Source organism: Cucumis melo, chromosome 10, assembly GCF_025177605.1.
Source record: "Cucumis melo cultivar AY chromosome 10, USDA_Cmelo_AY_1.0, whole genome shotgun sequence".
Classification (NCBI taxonomy): domain Eukaryota; kingdom Viridiplantae; phylum Streptophyta; class Magnoliopsida; order Cucurbitales; family Cucurbitaceae; genus Cucumis; species Cucumis melo.
In genome coordinates, this window is record NC_066866.1 from 18,322,146 (window position 1) to 18,338,964 (window position 16,819).

General features: G+C 37.8%; 1 protein-coding gene across 3 annotated transcripts in view; it reads left to right on the forward strand.

Annotated features, from left to right (window-relative positions):
* The window catches only part of LOC103495096 (nicotinate-nucleotide pyrophosphorylase [carboxylating], chloroplastic), a 31,657-nt gene that overhangs the window by 10,935 nt on the left and 3,903 nt on the right, over positions 1-16,819 (forward strand). For all 3 annotated transcript variants that reach the window (XM_017046169.2, XM_008456553.3, XM_008456555.3), the window contains exons 6-9: positions 2,487-2,569; positions 5,275-5,358; positions 5,436-5,588; positions 12,350-12,526. In XM_017046169.2, coding sequence (XP_016901658.2) covers positions 2,487-2,569; positions 5,275-5,358; positions 5,436-5,588; positions 12,350-12,526 — 497 coding nt within the window. The remainder of the gene's footprint in view (positions 1-2,486; positions 2,570-5,274; positions 5,359-5,435; positions 5,589-12,349; positions 12,527-16,819) is intronic.

Sequence of the window (16,819 nt, forward strand, 5' to 3'; positions counted from 1 at the left end):
TCACTAGCCTTATCACCAATCGGGTTATTAATGCCCTTGGAAGTACCAAAGGCAATATGGAGTGAAGTGACTATGGATTTCATTGATGGCCTACCTAAATCTGCAGGATATGAGGTAATTCTTGTAGTAGTAGATAGACAGAGTAAATCTGTCCATTTCTTAGCTTTGAACCATCCATACACTGGCTAGTCTGTTGTTAAAATCTTTGTATAAGAGATAGTAAGATTACATGGCTATTCGAAATCTACGGTGTGATCGTGATAAAATTTTCCTTAGTAACTTTTGGAAGGAGATGTTTCAATTGTCTGGAACTAGATTGAATAGAAGCTCAGCTTACCATCCACAGTTGGACGGTCAAACGGAGGTGGTAAACTGGGGAGTTGAAGAATATTTGAGGTGTTTTTGTAGGGAGAAGCTGATGGAATGGATGAATTGGCTACATTGGGTTGAATTTTGGTACTATACTATGTACCGACAATCTATTGGGATGACCCCTTTCAAGCCGTGTATGGACGAGTACCACCACCACTATTATTCTATGGTGACACGGAGACACCCAATTCAACACTTGATCAACAATTGAAGGAGAGATGTGATTTCAGGAGCATTGAAAGAACACCTCATAATGGCTCAAGAAAAAATGAAGTATGAGGACAAGAAGAGGAGGCATGTTGAGTTCCAGGTTGGGGAGATGGTATTCCTAAAAGTCAGACCCTATAGGCAAGTCTCATTGAGAAAAAGAAGAAACGAGCTAAAAAATTTTCGGTCCCTTCAAGCTGATTGCAATAGTAGGCCCTCTTGCTTATAAGAGAATTACCAACCAGAACATCAATCCATGCCATATTCCATATATCCCAACTCTAAAAGATGCTCAGGAATCATACTGAGGTGCACCAACAGAGTCTGTTTTTGAATGAAAATCATGAATGGATGGCAACTCCAGCTGAAATATTCGGGTGAAGGAAGAATCCCTTAACGAAGGAATGGGGAAGTACTTATTGGTTGGGCAGGCCTACTGCCACATAGAGCAACATGGGAAAACTGTGATGATTTTGCACCACAATTTCCTCATTTCCACCTCGAGGACAATGTGAGTTTGGAGGAGTGTAATGATAGACCCCTATCGTATTACAACATAGTAGAAGGAGGAAGAAGGGAAACACATGTGAGTGAGAGAGAGTGCAGTAGGAGAGAGGACCACGTTGGTAGGGACCACAGTTAGTTACAAAAAAATAGTGGTTAAATGGGAAGGAAATCTGAGGGAGGAGGGGGGGTCATTTTTGGTGAGAGAAGTCAGCAAGTTTCTTTGAGAGAAAGGGAAGGCAAAGAGGGTGGTTTTGTTGTTTCTATTGTTCTTATTTTTCTGCATTGTTCTTAGTTGATCTGTATTTTCTGTTAAGGATTGGGGTCATCAATTCTATCTTATAATCCTTAAGATTTATATCGATATATACGAACACACATATTGGTGTTCTATCACAATGGTCGTGGTCTTAGGCAAGGCCAACCCATATGCAACAGGACTAATGCGAGCAGCCACAGAAATGGACCAATGAATTGTGGAGCAAGTTTAGGATGGGTGTGGTGGCCAAGAGACGATTGGTGACAAGGATGAAGTCTGACATATATCCAATCATTGACCTCGAACTGCACGTCACATCATCTAGAACTGGCGTACTTAAGCATTCTTTGCTTTGCCTTTATCAAATTCTTCTTTAAAACAGTGAGCATAACATCCCTCTCCTTTAGAAGATGATCAATTTCATTCACCGGGCTGGATCCCTTTTCGTATGGAATGGAGGGAGCTGGGCAGCCGTAGAGTAAATCAAAATCAGTCACACGAATGGTGGTCTGATCAGCAGCGTTATAGCTTAATTTGACCCAAGCTAGCCACATACACCATTGTCTTGGGGTCCCCAAAAAGTCACAAAGAAAAGCCTCAAAGAAGTCAACCCCAACTGCCCGAAAACCAATTTGATCTCAACATTAGATAGGCTAGATTACAGATTATGTAGATGATCAAATGAACCAAGGATTGGACAATGCTTGTACTCCCATCAATGTTTAATCCTCAAAACACTCCACAAGCAAGATAAAGCAATTCAGGTCATGAATGCTCCTAATATTCATGCATTCTATCACAAAAACTCAAAGCTTGAAAGCTTTCAAGGTTTAAAACCCAACACACCATGTTTTCAAACTGTCCGTATCTCCCTACAAATTACATAGTTCCTTGTAGCCTCAAAATTCATTTTATATATTCTATGAGGCATTTCCAAGGTTGAACTTTCTAAATTTATGACTATAATCAGCGTGGTGTAATAAAAGGAAATAAAATGACTGAAAACAGAAAATACAAATAAGAAACACCATGAATCTGAAACTCTTTGTTTTTAATCACCTGTCTAAGAATTTGTAACCTTTCATGAGTCATGAAGCCCCAGTTGTAGTCTTTGTTCATTAAATGAAGCTTGATTTTTCTTCAGGAAAAGCACAAAGCATTCTTGTAGCTGAAAGGGTGGCACTAAACTTTATGCAGAGAATGAGTGGAATTGCAACTTTAACTAAGGTACTTTTGTTTCCCCTATGAGGCCATTGATAACATCAATTTCTTCCATGTCATATATAAATATACGCAGGCAATGGGGTGAGGCATGGCATCAGACGCAAGACTTTGCTAGCACCCAATGTGTGTCCAGCGATGTGTTGTGCTTGCATGGGCTGCGTGCCTATGTGCGCTTGACATTGTTCAGGCCTCACCCCACCAAAGGCCCTAATAGTGGTGAATTTATCCAAAATTTCCTTTTGGCTTGGTGGCACTCACATGCACCTTAGCCCCTGAAAGCGGCGTGACCCTCTAAAATGCCACTTGAGTGAATACTTATATAATATTCAACAAGAAAAAAAGAATGTTAGACCTATTATAGTTTTAAAGTTTATGTATTTAAAATATATCTTCTATAACTTTTTCCTCTCCAATGGTAGATATATAATCATTGGTCCCAACCCCCTTAACCTCTCCAAAATACTCCACTAAATTATAGAAGGAAAAAAATTATATCTAATTTTAAAAAGAAAAAATGTTGCATGCATACGTACATCATAAGTGTATCTATACATATTGGAGGTTGATTCATTCAATCTCCAATTTTATAAAATCATTTTTATCTATATTTATGTTGAGACTGATATATTTGACAAGATACATAATTTAGTCTTACAGCATATATTGAAAAAAAGTTCGTTTGATAAGATAGGCAATAAAGTTCATGTGCAACGATTTTTTGCAATGAAAATTAGTTGAGGACATATGCAAAATATTTAAATTAGTTCAACTTTTATAAATGAAATTTGGATTGTTTGTTGTAGATCATTTTTCACTAAGCTCTCCAGAATAAAAATTCTAGATTTTCCATAGATCCTGATGTGCGTGCCTTCGGCATATGCACACTTTTTTGTTCCCTTGCATGATTCTGCACCCTCCCACACAATGCTCCTGCCGCAGCCATGTTGCCTGTGTGTGTGGTTGATAATCATCTTCTATGTGCAGTCTGAGACTCGAACAAGCCTATGCAACATATGCTCGATCCCATCTTGTTTTGTGACTCCCTCCTCTACTTGGTGACACTAATGCCTGTCATTATTCTCATTGATGCTGACTCCATTATTCTTTACAACTACGTCACTATCTAGGTTACGTTAACTGCCAACCTCTAGTCCAAGTGTTACAAAAACATAAAAGTCTGTAAACACTTGTTAGGTGTGACCCTCATAGCCTTACGCTCATGTAAGCATTTCATAAAACCTTTGTTACCCTTTACAAAGAAAATTAAAACATTTCCTTGTAACCGAAAACATTAACTTGGGCAATTTGTCTAATGAATGGAAGACATCACACAGACACATCCTTCGTTGTATACTAAATGTGACCTGATACTCTCGCATAGCTCTAACTCTTCACAGAATCATTTCATAATGAATTCCTTCATTCTAATTTTGGTTGAGGAGCTACCTTGAATGAAAAAACTACAAGGTCTCACAAATCCTAAGGTGGAGGGTTTTGCTCTTTTGTTGCTCAATGGGGTCCCACAAATTGTCTCATTATATCATTCTTCTGTCGAAGCATGGCAATCTCATTCCTCATGTCTTTCATGTGTTACGCTGGTTGATCCTGCATTTGAAACTCTATGGACTTATCCAAGGAACTGTGCAAGGCTTGGATTCTTCTCTTGTTGCTGTTCTACCAGCTTCCAGAAGGTTGGAGGATGGTTGTGAATATTCAGGATTGCATGAACGCATATGCTTCTGTAGCATGCCGACCATGTAGTCGTCTGGCATCCACATTTCCCTTCCAAATCTGGCAATTTTTGCTTCCAAGGTTACTGTCCACTTCTACAAAACAAAAAAAACTTACGAAGAAAGACAGCATTATCATGAAAAGAAATAATCTAATCCATAAGGTAAATTAAACAATGAATATTGGAGTGAAGCTGGGATATGCTTAGCCAAGCACAAAAAGGATACGTAAGAGGTGTCGTTATCCTAAGGTGCGCCTTAGAGCATGTTCATGAGAGAGTTACAGGCTTTGTAACATTACTCCAGTATGTGAGAATTGTATGTAATGGCTGAGATGGTATCTCGTAGATTAGCTTTACTCGTGCGTTATTGGTTGCCTTACTTGTACAATGAGGGCTGTGTACACCTTGTGCGAGATTGTTGTGTCAGGTGTGTCGCACCCTATTCCGTGCAATATTTGCGACAAAAGTAAATGGCAATCTTTCCTGTGATGTGGCTTTCAAACAGCAAAGTATATGGCCTTTGGTTCTGGATGGTATCCATGACCAATGGCATGTAGTCCTTATTTTTTGGTGTCAGTACTCTGATTACTCTAACATCAACATTTCCACGCTAATATTTTAATGAAAATGATTTAGCTAACTAGGAACTACAGGTTTATGTATTAATAATGTAGTATTTATAATTTTGAAGCATCATTTTGTTCTTATTTTACCAGCATATGATTATTAACGTAGTCTTCATGTTCTAACCCATCTGTATTTGTGGGTTTTAGTTTTATCAATTAGCAAAGAAAACAGTGAAGATAATTATCTTTTTTTTTTTAGAAAAAATGCCTGCTTTAAAATATAATTATTCATTTGCTACACTGTAACTGAAAACTATAGATCACGAACACATTGTCATCAGCCCTTAGATGTTAAGTACAGTTAGATTTTGAGTTATCATTACAAGTACATGACATCAAGTACTTTGCAGGCAATGGCAGATGCTGCAAGCCCTGCATGCATTCTGGAAACGAGAAAAACTGCTCCAGGTTTACGTTTGGTGGATAAGTGGGCGGTGCAAATCACTTCCTTGGTTCACTTTTTACAGAAACCTTTTTAGCCTTCTACACTTATTCCTTATTCTTTTTACAGGTATTAATTGGTGGAGGTCAAAATCACAGGATGGGTTTATTTGATATGGTGTTGATAAAAGATAATCATATATCAGCAGCTGGCGGCATCTCAAATGCCATTAAATCTGTGGACTTGTATCTGCAACAAAGGAAACTTAAAATGAACGTTGAGGTACTTTCCCAAATCTTAACCTTTTTGTTCGTTTATATAGTGTAATATATTTTATGATATCTTAATAGCAAAATTTTCTCCAGATTGTTTGTAGTTCCTTCTGACTAGTTGATGGCCCGAGTACTGCTCTTTTCTTGTTATAAATAGATTAACAAAGAAAGAAAAAAGCCCACTAGAGAAGAATATAATACCATAATTTATATAAATCAATCACCACTTAGGACTACATCCTATTCCTGCCTTTTGCAGTTCATGTTGGTTTCACTATAAGATGAAAGTTACTTCATCCTTTTTCTAGTTCTTGTTAATTACACTGCCTTTGTTATTAATTAAATTGGATGGTTTCTTTTATATATATATATATATAAGGAAGTTAGGATTCTATCACTCTCTTCTTCAGCGATGCAGCTTCTATATGATCTGAACCTAACCTGTACAAACAAGGGTCATCCCCAAAATGGAATTTCAAATCATGGAAGAAATGTTTACGCTGGTGATAGTTTAAGTTAACAGGAGAACACCAATTCTGTTTATATTAGAAGGCTAAAGAAGTATAATTGACTTTCTCATTTTATTCATGGTGTATTCAATGGTATTTATACACATATGAGAAAGAGAAATAATTAGTTCCAATAGGGGCAGTTATCAAACTGATTAACAAACTAAAAACAAAATGTAACTGTTTAATTCTCCCCCTCAAGGTGGGGCAAATATGTCTTGGACACTCATCTTGTCTATCAAGTGAAACAGGATGCTTGCTGGGAGAGGCTTTGTAAAAACGTCTACAAGCAGACTGGAAGACCGAACTGGTAACAGTTTGATGGATCCATCTGTTTTTCTGTCTCGAACAAAATGGCAATCTAGCTCGATGTGTTTGGTTCTTTCATGGAACATAGGATTATTTGCAATGTAGATGGCGGCTTGATTGTCATAAAAAAGGAGGGTTGGAGATGGAGCTTTAATTTGTAGTTCATTAAGGAGGCTGCGAAGCCATATGACTTCACATGTAGTGACAGCTAGAGTTCGATATTCAGCTTCTGCGGATGATCTTGCTACTGTTTGTTGCTTCTTTGATTTCCAAGAAACAAGGGAGTTTCCAAGGAAAACACAAAACCCCGTGATTGAGCGATGGTTGTCTGGGCAGGAGCCCCAATCTACATCAGCAAAAGCATTTATTGGGAAGTCTTGAACTTTAGGTAGCATGATGCCTTTTCCAGGGGACCCTTTGAGATATTTGATTAGGAGGTTGGCTGCATTCATGTGATTTATGGTTGGTTTAACAATAAACTGGCTTAGTTTGTGTACTGCAAAGGTTATGTCAGGTCGTGATATAGTTAAGTAAAGTAGTCGACCAATAAGGCGTCTGTATGAAGTGGCATCATGAAAAATGTGTTTATCGAAGCATTCAATTTTGTTGTGGGATCCATATGGATGGATGCTGGTTTTGCACCAAAAAGGCTTGTATCTTCAATAAGCTGAAGAGTATAATGCTTCTGTGAGAGAAAAAGGCTAGATGAGCTTCTTGCCAATTCAGGGCCAAGAAAATTTTTTAAGGGCCCCAGGTCTTTCAAGTGAAACTTTTGGTTAAGTACTCTTTTTAATTCTTGTATGTGAAGTGCATTTGCATCGGTGATGATGATATCATCTACATAAACAATAAGAGCTATGAATGAGTCATTTTTGCCTCTGATGAATATAGAGTAGTCAGCTTTTGACTGTTGGAATCCCAGAGAAACTAAAAAAGTTGAGAACTTTGTAAACCATTGCCTTGAGGCTTGTTTTAATCCATAGATGGATTTGTGGAGTTTGCATACTAATTTCTCCCCCTGAATTTCATATTGTGGCTTATAGCCTAATGGTAGGTCCATATAAACCTCTTCAAACAATTCTCCATGTAAGAAGGGGTTGTTTACATCAAGTTGGACTAACGGCCATTCTTTTGAGACAACTATGGTTAGTAAGGTTTTAACAATGACCAACTTGGCAACAGGTGAGAAAGTTTCAAAGTAGTCAAGATTAAGGTTTCAAAGTAGTCAAGACTTATTGAGTATAACCTTTTGCCACTAGACGTGCTTTATATCTTTCAATGGATCCATCAACTTTATGTTTGATCTTGTAGACCCAACGACAACCAATGGGGTTTTTGCCCTTAGGTAAGGGAACAATGCTCCATGATTGGTTTGTTTCCATAGCTTCTAGTTCTGCTTTCATGGCCTTATGCCATTCTTGGGATATTACTGCTTCATGGTAAAAACTTGGTTTTTTTGGGTGGAAGCTCGAAGGATAGAGTGTTTGTATGTGGGGGATGAGGCTTGGTGTGTCAAATATTGGTTTACGGGATATTTGGGTAGGTGGGGATTGTGTGGTAAGTAGGCTGCAATGATATGCTTGTAGGTAGGAGTGAGGTTTGGTTATTCGTGTAGATTTTCTGATGGTGGTTTCTTCATTGGCATTGGAGGTGGTACTGGGTTGTCTATCTTGCTGAGACATAGTTGCTTCATTGATGTCACTGTTTTCAGCCACATGTTCATTGTTCATCGGCTGTTCATTTTCAGAATCATTAGATTCAGTATTACTATTTCTAGGGTCTTATCTCTTATAGGTGTGGCATTGGTTTGTAGGGTTGAGGTTGGGATTAATGTTGTATGTGAAAGTGAGTTACATTCATGAAAGGGTTTGGGTAGTGAGAAGTCTGGTAGGGGATCAACTAGTATTTGGGTTTTGGGAATATTATGAAAAGGAAAAGTGGTTTCATGGAAGATTACATCTTTTGAGATGAAGACCTTTTTGTGCTCAATGTCATATAGTTTGTAGGCTTTCATGCCTTGGGTATAGCCAATGAAGGCAAAAGGGATAACTCTGGGTTGGAATTTAGAACGGTTATGGGATAGTGATGATGCATAGCATAGGGAGACAAAAACTCTCAATGAGTTGTAGTCGGGGGTGGTGGTATTTAGTTTCTGGAATGTGGATTTCCATTGTAGTAACTTGGATGAGGTTCTATTAATCAAATAAACAGCAGTGAGGATGCAGTCTCCCCAAAAACTTAGGGGAACTTGGGACTGAAAGTAGAGAGCACCGGTTGTGTTCAAAATATGTTGATGTTTTCTTTCAACGACAGAGTTCTGTTGTGGGCATTAAACACATGAGTATTGATGTAGCACTCCTTTTTGTTCAAAAAAGGTGGTGAATTTAAGTTAAGGTGCATTGTTAGATCTCACTTGCTTGATTGCTTTGTCATATTGGGTCTCTATGAGTTTGAAGAACTGTGGTATGATGGAGATGACATCAGATTTGAGTCTGAGGATGAAGACCCAAGTGCAATGAGTGGCATCATCAACAATGGTGAGAAAATGAGACTATCCAGAATATCTTTCTGTTGAAAAAGGTCCCCAAATATCTATATGAATTAGATCAAACGCATTTGAAGACAAATGGTTATTAGAAGTAAAAGAAAGTTTTCTTTGTTTTGCCAGAGGACATATAGTACAATGAGACGTTTTGTCTACTGTAGATGACTTTAAAAATAAAGGAATTTGTAAAGAGTTAAAGGACTCAGCAGAAGGTGGTCCATCCGTTGGTACCATAAGGATGCTTTATTTTCAGTGACAGCACAGATGGATGGAAAACATGTAGGTTGGTCAAGGATATATAGTCCTTGGAAGAGTTTAACACTGCCAATCTTCTTCGAAGTTTACTTGTTCTGAATGATGCAAATGTCAGTAAGGAATTGAACAGAGAGTGAAGATTCCTTTGTAATTGCACTTACAGAAAGTAAGTTGAAGGTGAAGTCAGGCATGTAGAGAACATCTTTCAAAATAAGTGTATCAGACAGCTTTACAGTACCAATATTCTTGACTTGATAAGCATTTTTATTTGGCAGGCTAATAGAAGGAGAGCATGGTTGAATATTAGTGAGAAATTCTTTAGAACAACATATGTGAGAGTGGATGCTCCAGGATCAATAATCCAGTATGAATTAGAGAGAGTACCTGCTATATGATTAGTGGAGTTATTTGATGGAGCTGTAAATTGAGATTAAAGTTGGTTGCGAAGATTTTGGCACTATAATAAGGCTTCTGTTGAATTTGTGATGCTGCTCAAGTTTGTAAAGGAGTTATTGGTTTGAGCTGTGTGACTGAGTTTGTGCTGTTGCTAGAGACAGATACTGAGTTATTATTGCTGGTTTTCTGCTGTTTTGTTTTATATCTAGGGGATATCCATGTACTTTATAGCATCTGTCAACAGTATGTCCTGGGATGTACAGTGGGTACAAATAGGTCTATCCTTGCGCTATTTGTGTGTAGAATTGTTTTTGGGGTTATTTGAGGATACAACAAGGGCAATGGCTGGAGTATTGACAGCAGGAGAGAAAGAATCGATGGCTCGTTATTGTTCTTCTTGAAGAAGAAGGGAAAAGGCTCGAGTGATAGATGGAATGGGTTCCATGAGGAGTAGTTGGGTACGGGTCTGGGCATAGATTCATTCAGTCCCATGAGGAAATCCATGAGATATTCAGTTTGAAGAAAATTTGCTACTTCTTGATTTCCTCCACAACGACAATTTCCATAGGTGCAAGCAGGTCTGTATGAATTTAATTCATTAATCAGGGTTTTAAATTTGAAGTAAATGCTTACCGATTCTTGATTCTGAGAAAGGGTTGCAAGTGATCTCTTTAGGTGGAAAATACGAGGGGCATTCTTCCGTTGGAAACGTTCCTTGAGGTCAAGCCAAATACTTCTTGTTGAATCTACAAAGAGGATACTGGCTGAGATTTAGGGTTTAGGGTTTGGATACTGAATTCAAGACCCAAGAGATGACAATGTTGTTGTTTCTGATCCACGAAGGGAGGAGATCGTCATTTGGTCGGGGAAGGGTACCATCAATAAACCCGAGTTTATTTTTGACTGATAATCTGATGATCATCGCGCGGCTCCAAGAAACATAATTTTCTTTTGTTAATGGCTCAATGACTAGTACTAAACTAGTGTTATTGTTATGGTGTAGGTAATATGGGTTGATGTATCCTTGATTTGGATCAGTAGGGTTTTGAGAGCCATTGGAAGTTTGGGAGTCCTGATCGGCCATGGAGATTTTGTGTGTGGCATGGTTGGGAGAGGGAATGGGTCGAAGAAGGAGGAAATTAAGGTGAGAAGTTGCGTGGGGGAATTGGTCAAAGGAGGGAAAAAAGGAAAAATGAAGGGAGGGGTCAAATCTCATCTGATACCGTATTAGAAGGCTAAAGAAGTATAATTGACTTTCTCATGTTATTTATGGTGTATTCAGTGGTATTTATACACATATGAGAAAGAAAAATAATTAGTTACAATAGGTGCAGTTATCAAACTGATTAACAAACTAAAAACAGAATGTAACTGTTTAATAGTTTACAATGTCAGGAGCCATGGTGTGCCAGCCGCTGGGTTCTAATCAAAGTACTACTCATCGCCTGTAGAAGCTTGAAAGCTGGCATGCTCTAGAAAACTTTGCACACCCTTCACATTGGAGTTGTGGTATCTTCTCTATGACTTCAATCTTGGCCTTATTTACTTAGATTCCAGTCTGCAAAATTTTGTGCCTCAAAACAATGCCTTCTTCCACCATAAAGTGGCATTTCTTCCAATTGAGCACCAAGTTCGTCTCCTTGCATCTTTTTAACGCAAATTCCAGATTCTGCAGACAATCAACTTACAAATCACCATAAATTGAAAGTTATCCATTCAATAGGTTTTTTCAGCACATCAGATAATATTGACATCATGCATCTTTGAAAAGAAGTTGGTGTGTTACATAAGCTGAAAGGCATCTGTCTGAAGACAAATGTTCTGCGAGGACCGGGTGGACATTGTTTTCTCCTGATCTTCAGGGGCAATAGAAATCTGGTTGTAACTGAAGTACATAGCAAAGCCCATCTATTTGGCACTTGGTCAATGAGGAGCAACAGGAAATGATCTTTGTTGGTTGCAACATTGAGATTTCGGTAATCCATGCACACACACCAGCGAGTCACTGTTCATGATGGAATCAACTCATTCTTGTCATTATTGGTGCATAATACTTGATTGAGACTGGAAGTAATCAGCTCATTCTCCTCTTCATTGATGGAGTCGTCTTAATACCTTCTACCATTGCATCACATTGTAAAGATGAAGAAAACAAAAAACAAATGTAGAACTTCAAACAATCTTTCACAATTATGCTGCAACTTCAAGAACTCACTAATGATCCCATTCGATGTACTCGGAATTCCCTTCTATTTTCCCACTACCAGTCTTGCTCCTATTTAAAAATATGTATAAAGAATTAATTCTACTTTCCTAAGAAAAAGGAAGCTCTTTCTGTATATTGTGATATTTACTTCTGCTATTGCAGATATCAACACATTGGGTAGATGCACCTGTACTGACTTGAATATTTTCTTAAAACTAATTTTTTATGTGCGCATCACAAATGCTAAGCTTCACCTGTTTACCATCCAGTATATTAAAATCCAATGAGTTTCCTTGTAATTAAATGTTATAAAAAATGTTATAAGGTTAGGCAATTGTTTCTTGAGATTAGTCCAGGTGCTTATAATCCAGGTGCTTATAAACTGAATGCTTATGGATATAAAGAAAAGGTGTGCTGTATATGCTCCTATAACTCTGATTTTGTAAGTCATATTGTCGTATATTACAACTTGCTTGCCCCTAATTATTTTAGTTCTTAAATTCTTAAAATTCTCTTCTTGATATGCTCAACATATTTAAATCACTTTTCAGGTTGAGACCAGGACTCTCGAGGAAGTTCATGAGGTACTACGCTATGCAACTCAAAACAAGACATCCTTAACTAGGATGATGTTGGATAATATGGTAGTTCCACTGCCAAGTGGTGATGTTGATGTTTCCATGCTTAAGGAGGCTGTAGACATAATCAATGGGAGATTTGAGACTGAGGTAATGTTTATTTGCAACATAGTTTGAAGTACAAAATTTGGATGATTGAACAGATTGCTTTTATCAAAAAGTAGATAAGTCTTGGTTAATGGTTAATCTAATGTTCACTTAAGATGATAAGCCAAACAAAGCCCTATTAATTCCAATGTTCAATTAGGATTATTTCTTTGTGATATAAATAGTAAAACTCTTTAAGTTCTCTATTAATATTGCTTTGTGTGGCAAAGAAAAAAATGGTGCACGATTGGTTAAGTTTTGGAAACTTGAAGTTCATTTATGGGCTTTGATTTTGCATATAGATACTATATAAAACTCACATGGACGTCTTATAAGTAAGGACATCTTTTATCGTAGGCTAACTAATACATCAAGTTATTAATGGATTTTGATTACTTAGAAGTGATAAATAGTTGTACAGTAAGTTTTGCCCTTTTAAAGAGTTTTGGTTTTGGTTGAAGTAGCAACGGACTTAGATAGGTATTTGATAATGTGATATATTGACATGTAACCCACCTTATGCTAGAGTGTCTGGTTTATAATTATATTGCATGACATTAATTAAAAAACGATTGACAAGATGATAGAACTCTACCTTTGGTATAGAATTTTACACTTTATTCAAGTATGAATATGATCTCTTATATAGTGATGAATTGATAAACTCTCAATTCATGAAACAATCTCCTTGTTCTTCTTCTTTCAAGAAGTAACAAGCTAAACTTCTCTCAAAAGATACTACCTACCTTTTCTGCCTAAACCAACCACTATTTATAATCCTCACTAACCGACTTTAAAACTTTCTATTTACACATGTGTTACACATGGGATTTCTCCTTTTTCCTCCTACTGTAATGAAATCTAATAGGAGGTCTAACATTACTCCCCCTTTCTAAATTCACCTTGTCCTCAAGGTGAAGATTAGGGTAAAGCCGTTGCATATCATCATAGCTCTCCCAGGAAGCTTCATGCCCCGGTAGCCCTTCCCAGCAAATCGGAACTTTCCAACTTCCAGCTTTGTTCTTCTGATACCTGTGGATTTCTTCAGGTTGAGCCTTCCATTCAAAATTCTCATTTACATACTGTATAGTGGGTTGCACATTCGAATGATCTCCCACAAATTTCTTCAGCTGTGAGACATGGAAAACAGGATGGATGGAAGTATTTACTGGTAGATCCAACATATAAGCCACCGAACCAACTTTCTTTAAGATCTTATAAGACCCAAAATATTTTGGAGAAAACTTCTCATTCCTTTTTCTCCTTAATGTCAACTGTCTATAGGGCCTGATCTTCAAGAAAACTAACTCTCCAATCTGATATTCTACATTCCTTCTCTTGCGGTTTGGATATTGTTTCATTTGCTGTTGGGCCAAAAGAAGATGTTCACAAAAAACTGCCAAAACAATATCCTTTTCCCTCAACTTTTTGTCCAACGTAGAGTTAGAAGTATCACCATCACCATATGATAATAGAGGAGGTTTCCACCCATACACCACTTGAAAAGGGGTTACACCCAAGGCTCTTTGAAATGTGGTATTATACCAAAATTCAGGCCATGGTAACCAAGCAACCCATTCTTTAGGCTTTTCACTGCAGAAACATCTAAGATACCTCTCCAGCCCTTTATTCTCCACTTCAGTTTGGCCATCGGACTGAGGATGATAGGCAGTGCTTTTATTCAATGTAGTATCGGGCATTCTGAACATCTCCTTCCAAAAATGACTAAGGAAAATCTTGTCTCTATCCGAGACAATAGATGTAAGGAATCCGTGTAGTCTAACTATCTCTTTCACATACAGTTTAGCTACCACCTTAGCTGTATATGGATGTTTAAGGGGTAAAAAGTGGCCATAATTGCTTAAACTATCCACCACTACTAAAACTACTTCATAACCTTTAGCTTTTGGTAATCCTTCCACGATTCACCACTACTAAAAATACTTCATAACCTTTAGCTTTTGGTAATCCTTCCACGAAATCCATGGAGATATCACTCCAAATCTGTTGTGGAATTTCTAAGGGAACCAACAGGAGATAGTGATAGTGTCTTATTTTGTTGGCACGTTAAGCATTCATCATAGTATTTCTTAACATCAGCTTTCATACCCTCCCAGTATAATTCAACTGACCTCTTGTAGGTTCTTAGGAATCCAGAATGACTCCCAACAACCGAATCATGGTAAGTATTTAGAGCAGCTGGAATTAGTGATGAGGTCTTTGACAGTACCAACCGATTTTATACTTCAGCATTCCATTCTGCAGTGTATACTTTCTGTCGTCCTGCTCATTACTGTTCCCCAATTCAACTATTACTTTTTGAAGCTTCAAATCATTTTCCACTTCTTCTTTAATAGTTTTCAGAACAATCAAAACCGGTACAAAAATGCCACAAAACTGTACATCAGGCGGTTTCCTTGACAGTGCATCAGCAGCTTTATTTTCAAGACCCGGCTTATAAATCACCTCAAAAGAATACCTAAGCAGTTTGGCAACCCACTTTTGATACTGAGGCTGAACTACCCTTTGCTCTAACAGAAATTTTAACGACTTTTGATCAGTCTTGACAATGAATTTCGTCCCTAGCAAGTATGGCCTCCAACTTGAACAGCAAGAACCACTGCCCTCAACTCCTTTTCATAAATTGGTCGTGCCCTGTCTCTCATTGCAAGGGTATGGCTATAAAAAGCTATGGGATGTTTAAGCTGAATTAAGACAGCGCGCTAACACCATACCCCGATGCATTCGTTTGAATCTCAAATGGATGATCAAAGCTTGGTAATGCTAACACCGGAAGTGACATCATAGCTTTCTTCAATCTTTCGAATGCTTCTTCAGCCTCCTCATTCCACTTAAACCCTCCTTTTTTCAGCAATTGAGTTAATGGAGCTGCTATGGAACCATATTGCTGTACGAATCTTCTGTAATAACCGGTTAACCCAAGGAAACCTCGGACTTCTCTGATGTTAGTAGGTTTCGGCCAATCAGCTATGGATTTAATATTTTCCAGATCAACCTCAACACCTTCTCTTGAAATCACATGCCTCAAGTACTCTATCTTGGACTGAGCAAAGCTACATTTTTATTGGCATACAGTTCATGTTTTCTTAAGATAGAAAAAACTAGCTCCATATGTTTCACATGCTCATCCGCGTTCTTGCTGTAGATTAATAACATCAAAGAACACCAAAACAAACTTTCTTATATTTGGTTTGAAAATCGCATTCATCAAAGCTTGAAATGTAGCCAGTGCGTTTGTCAACCCAAACTCTAGGAACTCATAATGTCCTTCATGAGTCCTAAATACAGTTTTTTCAATGTCTTCATCCACCATTCTGATTTGGTGATAATCAGATTTCAAATCAATCTTCGAAAATAACGTTGCTCCATTCAGCTTATCGAACAGCTCTTCCACCACAGGTATTGGAAATTTATCCGGAATTATAGCATTATTCACATCCCTGTAGTCTACACAGAAGTGCCAGCTGCCATCATTCTTCTTAACAAGGAGTACAGGGCTGGAAAAGGGGCTCTTACTCAGTCGAATGACCCTTGAAGCAAGCATCTCTCCAACTAATTTCTCCATTTCTTCTTTCTGATGATAACCATATCGATATGGTCTAACATTAATTGGGTCAGTACCCTTCTTTAAATGGATATGATGTTCAATATCCCTTCTCGGTGGAAACTTATCAGGCCACTCAAAGATATCTACATACTTTCCAGAACTGTATGCATCAGATTTGTTTCATTAGACTGAACATTAGCTACAAAACAATCTGTCTTGATACTGTCATTTACTTTCACTACTCTGCATTCGATCAGAAAGCCTTCATCTTGTTCACCCCAATTATTGAACATACTCTTCAAACTAATACTAGTTTTGATAAGATTTGGATCTCCTTTAATACAAATTTGTTTTCCATTTCCAGTGAAGGTGAGCGTCGGATTTTTCCAATCAACCACAGTTACTCCCAAAGAATGAAACCACTGCATTCCCAAGATAATATCTACCCCTCCAAGTTCAAGAGGCAGAAAATCTTCCTTCACAGTCCAATTCTTTAATTGAACCTCCAAGGCTTCACAAATTTCTTTGCCTTGAATAGCTGTTTCGGAACCCAAAATAACTCCATAATGTGTTGTCTCCATGGTAGATAATTGCTGTCTCTTCACTAACTTTTCGGAGATGAAATTGTGGGTGGCTCCATAATCTATCAAATTACTACCTCCTCTTCTTGCAATTTACCCGTAACTTTCATAGTTCCAGGGTCATTTAGGCCTACAATAGAGTTGATA